General features: G+C 51.9%; 2 protein-coding genes across 2 annotated transcripts; one reads left to right on the top strand and one right to left on the bottom strand.

Annotated features, from left to right (window-relative positions):
- Positions 1 to 473: 473 nt before the first annotated feature.
- On the bottom strand, positions 474 to 2,598 carry LOC141550767 (uncharacterized). Its single transcript, XM_074281731.1, has one exon. It carries the CDS (start codon positions 2,392 to 2,394, stop codon positions 772 to 774), a length of 1,623 nt encoding a protein of 540 aa, XP_074137832.1. The 5' UTR covers positions 2,395 to 2,598; the 3' UTR covers positions 474 to 771.
- Positions 2,599 to 3,297: 699 nt separating this feature from the next.
- On the top strand, positions 3,298 to 9,133 carry ARMC5 (armadillo repeat containing 5). Its single transcript, XM_074281730.1, has 6 exons — positions 3,298 to 3,769; positions 5,075 to 5,182; positions 5,318 to 6,104; positions 6,470 to 7,086; positions 7,217 to 7,349; positions 7,934 to 9,133. The coding sequence occupies exons 1-6, from the start codon at positions 3,298 to 3,300 to the stop codon at positions 8,721 to 8,723; spliced, it is 2,907 nt and encodes a 968-aa protein (XP_074137831.1). The 3' UTR covers positions 8,724 to 9,133.
- Positions 9,134 to 9,203: the final 70 nt, after the last annotated feature.

The following is a 9,203-nucleotide window of genomic DNA, read 5'->3' as shown; positions in this document are numbered from 1 at the left end:
TTACTGTGACTGGGTAGCAACTTAAGAACTTGGAAGGACACTAGGAGTGAAAAAAAAATTTCATGTGGTTTGACTAAGGGATATTAGTTGGGAACATTCAAAGTTACCCATCTTTTCTTAACTCCAAGAATATCTCCCTAAGCCTTCAGGTGCTGAATATATAAGTATGTGATCCATTCTTTGCCCTCTAGAGTTGGGCCTAGGCACAATCCTGTTTCCTTTTATGCCACATAGCCTCTTCCCATAATATCAGTGAAGTCTCCTGACAGCTTAGCCTTAACTTAGGTGTGTGAACTATCAATCCTAACACAGCCTTAGAACCATGGAATCACAGAACACACAGGTGGAAAAGATCTTTAGGTAATCTATTCCAAACTGTTTCCTAGTGTTGAATCCACTCTACGATACTTCAAAATTGCTGTGTCACCTGGAGAAGACAAGTAACAGGAAATTAAAAGTTCTGACTCAGTCAATTTTTAAAAACAGTTATCTTTAATTATAACTTTTCACTGGTCCTAGTTCTGCCACCAGGAGCTACACCAATGAGTCTGTAACTTTTTCTACATTAGTTCCCTCAGTCTTTTTTTTCTAGTCCTGTATGCCTTAGTCCTTAAAGCCTATGTACTAGGATAGAAGTATGGTAGAAACTCAGAATCTATGTCCCTATCCAAAGAAGAAGGTATGTTGTTCCAGGACACAGAGAATACTCCAACAAGACCCAGAGTTCACACCTCAAACTATATCTGACCTGGGCTCTGTCATTGTTAGTTTCTAGGTGTCAGAGGAAGCCAGCTCCTGAAGAGTTCTCAAGTCCTGAACAAATTCAGGGCCAAGGCCAAAGTTTTGGCCAAAGATAGGATATTTATAGGGGCGCCCAGCCTGATGGGTCCTCTGGTGCTGGACCAGATTAGAACTTCGGGCAAAAGCCTTCCCACATTCCAGACAAACATAAGGCTTATCACCACTATGGGCTGCCTGATGGATAAGAAGGTGTGAACTCTGACTGAAACCCTTTCCACAGACACTACAAGTATATGGCTTCTCCCCAATGTGGGTCCGTCTGTGCCGGAGAAGGTTTGAACTATCCACAAAGCTCTTGCCACATTCAGGACACTTGTAGGGCTTTTCACCTGTGTGAGAACGCTGGTGCTTGATAAGTTTAGAGCTGTGATAGAAGCTTTTGCCACAATCTGCACAGGAATAAGGCCGATCTCCCGTGTGAATTCGCTGGTGATCTGTGAACTGGGAACGCTCATTGAAGCCTCTCCCACAATCAGGGCACTTAAAGGGCTTTTCACCATTGTGGGTCCGCTGGTGGCGTAAACAGTCTGAGCTGTTAGTGAAACTCTTGCCACATTCACAGCAATTATAGGGCTTCTCACCTGTATGGGAACGCTGGTGTTTGAGCAGATAAGAGCTTCGGCCAAAGCTGTCTCCACACCAAGCACACTTATAGGGTTTCTCACCAGTGTGTGATCTCCTGTGCTGCAGCAGGTTAGAACTCAGGCTGAAGCTCTTTCCACAGTCTGCACACTTATATGGCTTTTCTCCTGTATGAGTTCGCTGGTGCTGGATGAGGTTGGAGCTGACACTGAAGTTCTTGCCACATTCAGAACAAGTGTATGGTTTTTCACCTGTATGGACTCTTTGGTGCTTCACTAAGTCTGAACTTCGGCCAAATCCTTCCCCGCAATCGGGGCATTTGTGGGGCCGGTGGCCGGTGTGTGATCTTCGGTGCTGGATCAGGTTGGAGCTAAGGCTGAAGCAACGGCCACAGTCTGGGCAGGGGTAAGGCTTTTCTCCGGTGTGCACCCGGTGGTGCTTCACTAGGTCTGAGCCCCTTCGAAATTCTTTCCCACACTCAGGACACCTATATGGCTTCTCCCCTGGGTGGGTACTCTGATGGTGAATCAGATCGGGAAGACTAGCCACAGTCAGTCCGCACTGGAGGCAACCAAAGGCTCTGGAGCCCGGGAGAACTGACCTGAGACCTCTTCCAGCAAGTTTCTCCTCCCCCTCGCCGTGGCCTGCTCCACACAGCCTCTGGAGCCCCAACATCACTTCACAGGCAGCTGGCTGGCCCGGCCAGACAAGGAAGGGCCTTTCAGGCGGGGGTCCAGAAGGGAACTTGAAGACAGGGCTGGGGGGTAGATCTCCAGAAGCCAGCCCAGGAGCCCTCTCATCCTCCAGAACTCCCGGCTGAAAAGTACTATCTTCCCTAGCTCTGTGCCCCAGGGGGACAAAAGGGCATTCTAGGCCCCTCCTGGGGCTCGGGCGTTCCAGCCTTCCGACCCCTGCTTGTTTCTCTCCTTCATCCCGGGACTCGTCACTTCTCGGACCCTCCTCTTCGTGTACCTGGACACCCGGGTTCCCCGGCTCCAACTCTCCCTCCATCCTGGAGAGGAGAGGAGGAGGAGGAAGGAAGGGAAGAGCCCGCCCGTTCTTAAGGGAAAGCCGGTGGGAAGGAGAGGCCAGGGGACCACGGAGCTAAAACTCACCCGTGCACAGACTAAAGCTAGGGTGGGCCACTAAGATTCCAGGTGTCCAAGCACCGGAACCGGAAACCCCCCAGCCTGGCCTCTCTAGGACCCAAACCGTAGCGATCCTCTGTGGGCTTAACCCTTTAACTCACCGCGTCGGGATAAAAGGTAGAGGCTTGCCAGGCCTCTTGGCCTCGACAGACCTGGATAAGGCTCCCTGGCCCCCTGCGGCCGTGAGCCCGCGGGGTGGGACCCCAGGGGCTGGCGCTGCGACCCTTGAGCCTACAAGGGCGTGTCTGAGGGGCAATCAGCTCCAGAGGGAGCAGCGACGTCCGAGAATGCCAGAGGGCCGGGACCGCTCTGGGGAGTGAGACGTCCTGGGCACCGAGAACCGTATACGCCAGAGACTCCATGGTCGGACACCTGGGTTCTCGAGAAGGAGCCGCGCGTTGTCCCCTGGGAGCGGGAGTTCTCCGCTCGTCCCACGATAGACTATACACGATAATCACGGACTACGTATCCCAGCGTCCACCGCGCCCCAGTCTCCAGCACGGAGAATCTGACAAAGAACTACCACTTCCGTCATCCCTCGCGTGCTTCGAACGGCCGTTGGTCATAGCCCACCATCCACGTGATCGGGAGTCTCGCAGGAAGTGGAACCGAAGACCTGTGAACTACAATTCCCAGTGTGCATCACAGCGACGGGGCCATTTAAAAGGCGTCCTCCAGAAGACGTGCATAGTCACGCCCCAATCTTCCAGTCCAGTTCTTTGCGGAGCCACGAAAAAGGGGGGTGGGGCCTCAGGCCCAGGCCAAGATGGCGGCGGCGAAACCGACCCCCACCGAGTCGCTCTCGTTCTGCCTCGCGCAGCTCACAGCAGCGGCCGTGGAGGGGCCGGGTGGGGGAAAGGACTCTACAGCCAACGAAGCCCCCCTGAGCCGCGCGCTCCTAGCCCTCCGCACGCGCCACGTCAAGGCGGCGGGGGATATTGAGCGTTTCCGGGCACGCGGCGGGCTCCGCCCCCTGCTCGCTCTGCTGCGGCGCACGGCAGCAGTGGCGGCGGGACCCGCCCCGCCCCCAGCAGGCCCCGGCCCCGCCCCCCCACCGGCCACGTCGACGGGCGCAGCCGGTCCCGCCCCTCCCTCGGGTACCGCCCCCCCCGCTTCTACGTCAGCACCAGCGCGCTTGCGTAGAACGCTCGATTTGGCCCTCAGCATCCTCGCCAACTGCTGCACGGAGGGGGCGTGCCGGACTGAAGTGCGCAGACTCGGAGGTATTCTCCCACTTGGTAAGTGTCCAGCTCTTCTTGGTCCTTTACCTTCACCCTTCACCCTGACTCGGTTTTGCCCCTTTGCAGTACCCCTTCTGAAGACAGATTTAAAGCGACAGGACCTGGGAGGTTCGTCGCTCTGTGGAGATGACCCTGCCTTCGAGGAAGAGGATAGGGATTGTGACATCACAGGGTCTTCTGTGACATCACCGTATCTTGTGTGATGCAACAGCTCCCTTAGTATGCCAGGCTCTTCTCCCACTGTGATGTCATTCTCTCCGTACTCAGCCCGCCGTAGCCCACGATGGTCTAATTTTCAGTCCACATGGGTGGAATCAAATAGAACTTATTTGGGGGTGGAGGAGGGGAGTCGTCACTTCCTTTAACAGGCTAGAGTGAGGTCCTTAGATTGTTATAATGTTACTCTTTAATGAACTCCGCCCCCCTCCCCCATGGTCGTGGAGGTAACACTCAAATCACCCTGACTTGATCTCTTTCTGGGAATTAATCCAAAATAATCGCTAGCTCTCTAGCTCTCTATCCTGCACCCATCTGCAGTTTGCCTGAGGAGCAATCCAAACAGAATGGGTTTAACTGGTTTCTAAGATGTAGGTGCAAGCTCTCACATGATATGAGTGTAAGCTAACTTTATTTCACCTTACCATAAAAATGCAGAAGATGCAAATAACTCCTAGGAACCTGCAAAAACATGCAGAAAACACAATAAGGCATTAGAGGACTCTGACAGGGCCCCCAGAATTCTGGAACACGGTGTCAAACACAGCATTTTATGAAAGGAGGCTGAGAGGAGTCTGCTGCTCACCTTTCTTGGGCTGCTTTGATAAAAGCCCACTCTTCTCACTCCCAGCTAGGCGGCTTGGGAGATAGCTCTAGTCATTAGAAGCCCATAGGAAGTTGTCAGTTATCCTAAATTTTAACGAGGTTCCACTGTTGAGGTAAAAGATTCATGTTGAGTAAGGGTATCACACAGCATGTTACTGAGCCACTCCGGGGACTTCTGTAATTTCTTTGTTCTTCTGTGTATTTTTGTAGGGTTGAGGTTGTAAGAATAGAACTTATTATCCCTACTTGACAAATAGAAAAGTCAGTACTGCCGAGGATCTAAGCAAATCATTGGTAAAATTGTGACTTCAAACTACATCCCTAAATTGAAACAATTTAGTTAAATATAAGTGCATATTTTATGCAAAATACTAAGTCTGGGATAAAAAGGGGGTGGGGGTAAAACTACAAAATTTAGTCTCTGCCCTTATAGTGTACTAAGAAATTAAGTGTTTCTTCTGTCTCCATTTTCACCCCCAGTGAGCATCTTACAGTGTGTGAGGACTGACAGCATACAGAATCGGACAGCGAGAGCTTTAGGAAACCTGGCTATGGAGGCTGAAAGCTGTGGAGAGATCCACAGAGCCGGTAAGACGGGAAAGGAGCTTGGGAATGGCAGGGAGGGAGTGCCTAGATTTGGGCAAATAGAGAAAACAGGAGTCCAGAATTGGAAGTCAAACATGTTTCTTCACCCTTCTCTTTCTTCTTCATCTCTCTCTCCAGGTGCTGTGCCTCTACTGGTTGAGATCCTCACTGCCTCTCAGGACTCCCAGTGTCTTCAAAGTGTCGTCCGCGCCCTTCGCAACTTGGCTGATTCACCTCAGCATCGCCTGGCCCTGGCCCAACAAGGGGCAGTTAGGCCCCTAGCAGAGCTACTGGCTACAACCTCTGATCCTGCCCTGACTTCAGCCCTTGCTAGGGCCCTGTTGGAACTAAGCCGAGGGTGCTCTCGGGCCTGTGCTGAACAGCTGAGCTTGGGTGGTGGACTGGGACCCCTAGTGAGCCTGGCCACTCATCCCAAGAAGACAGTACGTGATGCAGCCATCCTGACTCTGGCCAACCTGTGTGCCCAGGGCCTGGTGCGTCCTGCTTTGGGCAATGCTGGTGGTGTGGAAGTACTACTCAGTGAACTCCGGAGAAGAAGAGGATCCAGTGGGGCTGGCCCAGTGTCCCAGCAAGCCCTGGTACGGGCCGTGTGCCTTTTGTGCCGTGAGGCTATTAATAGAGCACGACTAAGGGACGCTGGGGGTCTGGAGCTACTCATGTCCCTTCTGAGAGACCCAAGGGCAGAGGCCTTTCACCCTCGTGTAGTAGCAGCACTTGTTGGCTTCCTGTATGACACTGGGGCCCTAGGAAGACTACAAGCATTAGGGCTTGTGCCATTGCTGGCAGGGCAGCTAAGTGGTGAGGTTGGAGAAGAGGAAGAAGAGGGTCATGAGGCTGCCTCCTGTGACTTCCCTGAGGAGCGGACCCCAGGACCAACAGAGGCTGGGAGCTTCAGGAGTCTCAGGTAAACTAGCATCTTGAGCAGGCTCTTTAGATCTATAGTTCTTGATCACATCTTTCCTAACTTTCCAAGTTCTTATGTTCTCTAATATATCTAATAGATAAAGCACTGTACCTGAAATCAGGAAGTCCTGAGTTCAAATATAGATTCAGACCCTTACTAACTGCATGACCTTGAGCAAGCTACTTAACCTTTGTCTGCCTCTGCTTCCTCATCTGCTAAATAGTGGTACTCATTTACCAGGATTGTTGTTTTAAATGTAGTATATGAATACTGGTTATTATTAGCTAATGTTTAAACTAAGTGTCAAATATGATTTCCATTAGGTCTTATAGGACCACTAAATGTCTTTCTCCTTTGGTTTCCAGGTCATGGCTGATATCAGAAGGCTATGCTGTGGCACCTGGAGATATTTCGCCTGATTGGTCCCCTGAACACTGCCCCCTGCCAGAGCTTCCTGCTGTCCCAGTCAGGCCGCTTCAACAAAGATGCCTACAGGACAGCTTTTCCTTCTCCCCGGTGTCCCATCCCCCACCAACCTCTCCTCCAAATACTGCCCTAAGCGTGGAGACCCCAAGCACCTCACAACTAGAGACTCCCAGTCGCTCAGGTGACATCCCAAACCCCTCACCACCCCCACTAAAGACATCTGGTCGGACTGAAGAATTATGGGGACGAGAAGGGCCAGCACTTTTACTCTTGTCACGCTTCTCACAAGCCCCTGATCCCAGTGGGGCGCTAGTGACTGGCCCAGCACTACAAGGCCTGCTTGGCTATGTGACTGGAGCCCCTGGTCCCCCAAATCCTCGGGCCCTGCGAATTCTGGCCCGCCTCACCTGCAACCCTGCTTGCTTAGAAGCTTTTGTCCGAAGCTACGGTGCGGCACTCATCCGGGCCTGGCTAGTGTTGGGTGTTGCCCCAGATGATTGGAGGGCCTCAAAGCCACTCCGGGCTCGAACAGGCGATCGAAAACATAGAGAACTAGGTAAGTAACCCATTTCTTCTGTCAGATACACAAACACATAGTTTTCTTGCCCCTTATTTATTATTATTATTTATTATTGCCCCTGCTGCCTTCAGTAATTCAGGTATCCTGACCCTTTTTCTCCTCCTAGGTGAAATGCTGCTTCAGAACCTGACAGTCCAGGCTGAGTCTCCTTTCGGGGTAGGAGCACTCACTCACTTGCTTCTCTCTGGGACTCCGGAAGATCGAGTTGCCTGTGCATTGACTCTGCCCTTTATCTGCAGGTACACCATCTTAACAATCTTAAGAATCAAGAAACAGTTTCCACAGGAGGGAATCTCCTGAAACTATAGAAATAGGATAAGAAAATAATAGAACAAGAATATGTAAAATACCTGTAGGTATTTGGAAAAAGACTTTGTTCTCTCCCTCTGACTGCTTGTTTCACTTAGGTAATCCAAGTTCTCTGCCCTCTCTTCCTGTGACTCTACAGCCAATCCTCAAATTTCTTTCCTAGTTCCGTTAGTTTCTCTATTATTCTCTTCTCTTTGACTCCGCTTCCCATCTTCCCTAGCTCCTTATTTCTCCCTTCTCTTAGCTCTCTTATTTCTGTCCTAAAGAGATTTGTCCTCAACTTTGCCCCCACGCCTTCTGGAGGAAAAGCAAAGACAAGTCTCACTTCATTCCCTCTTTTAGCAGAACAGGATCTGATCTAAACTAAATAGTAAGTTCCAGGAATGGGGCAAAGTCAGAAGCCTATTTCAGGGCCAATCAGTTTCTGACATTTGTACTATTTTTATGACGTAAGAAGCCTGTATTTGCCTCAAATGTTCTCACTAACTCTTGTGCCCATCCCTCTATCTTTCAGGAAACCGGCTCTCTGGAGACGTCTACTTCTCGACCAAGGTGGACTCCGCCTCCTTCTGACAGCACTTTCTCGTCCAGCCCCTCACCCACTTTTCTTCTTTTTTGCTGCTGATTCCCTCTCCTGCCTTCGATGCCTAATCTCCCCATCAGTGGACTCTGCCCAACCTCCTGTGGATTCTTCTCCAACCTCCCCTTGCCTCTATGGGCAACTTCTGGGCCCTACCCCATCCCTAGTCCCTGACCTCCATTTCCTGCTGGACTCTGGCCTCCGACTACCTGCCATCCGGGCCTCTGCAGCCGATGCTTCCCCCTTCTTCCGAGCCTTGCTATCGGGAGGCTTTGCTGAGGCTCATTTGAGCCTTGTGCCACTGAGAGGCTTGTCCCCAGGAGCCGCTTGGCCTATTCTGCACCATCTCCATGGCTGCCGGGGCTGTGGGGCTGCCCTACAGCCCATCCCACCTCCAGGACAACCCCTTTTGGGCTCTGAGGCAGAAGCTGCCCTAGAGGCAGCTGGTCGGTTTCTGCTGCCCATTCTAGAGGAAGAACTGGAAGAAGCTGTGGAAAGTGTGCACCTAGGACCTTATGGTCCCCCTGAAGCAGTAGGCGAGGTATTCCGCCTTGGTGGAACCCGTCTAGCTGCAAGATGTGCCCACTGGACCCTGGGACCTGGCCGGAGCCCACAAGCTCGGGCAACAGCCCTAGCTGGACTGGTAGAAGCAGCAGGCGAGGAGGGTGGGCCCCTGACTGAGGCCCTTTTGGGGGCTGTGATGGGGATGAGAGGGAGGCTGTGACTAGGGCCACAGCCTCAGGACTCTGAGGAGCCCTGGCACCAGGACAGAGGAGATGCCCTGTAGGACCTTAGTCTGGCCCAGGAACCAGAAAAGGAGGCTTCTCTGGAAAAGAAGAACTGTTGCCTGGGGGGACTTGGTGGGGGGGGGGGGGGGAAGAGAGAGCGAGTGGCCAGATTTCCAGGGAAGAGGAGCCATGGAAAGTACCGAAACTAGAGGGGGAGATATGATAGAGGAAGAGGAATGAGAATGGCCTAGGGAAGCAAAATGGGACTTGGCCAAAGGTCTCAAGAATGAAATATGGACAATACAGACCTACAAGGACTAAAGGGAAAGAAAGCCCTCTGCATCCAAAAGGCGCCACTTGCAAAGGCCAGACTGAAATTAAAGACATCAGAGTTGATTACCTCATGTAGTATGTGGTTCTTTTTTGACTCCAAAGGATCTTTTCTCAAATTTTCCTTTACCTCCACCCAGTGGCCA

The sequence above is a fragment of the Sminthopsis crassicaudata genome, chromosome 1 (genome assembly GCF_048593235.1).
Source record: "Sminthopsis crassicaudata isolate SCR6 chromosome 1, ASM4859323v1, whole genome shotgun sequence".
Classification (NCBI taxonomy): Eukaryota; Metazoa; Chordata; class Mammalia; order Dasyuromorphia; family Dasyuridae; genus Sminthopsis; species Sminthopsis crassicaudata.
This window is presented reverse-complemented; position numbering and strand designations above follow the sequence as displayed.

What these genes read in the sequence shown, in the direction of transcription:
- LOC141550767 (XM_074281731.1), bottom strand. Translation starts at nt 2,394, where the DNA reads ATGGAGGGAGAGTTGGAGCCGGGGAACCCGGGTGTCCAGGTACACGAA.
- ARMC5 (XM_074281730.1), top strand. Translation starts at nt 3,298, where the DNA reads ATGGCGGCGGCGAAACCGACCCCCACCGAGTCGCTCTCGTTCTGCCTC. An exon ending in CGGAGGTATTCTCCCACTTG is followed by an intron (nt 3,770 to 5,074) that starts GTAAGTGTCCAG and finishes TTTCACCCCCAG; the next exon opens with TGAGCATCTTACAGTGTGTG. An exon ending in GGGAGCTTCAGGAGTCTCAG is followed by an intron (nt 6,105 to 6,469) that starts GTAAACTAGCAT and finishes TTTGGTTTCCAG; the next exon opens with GTCATGGCTGATATCAGAAG.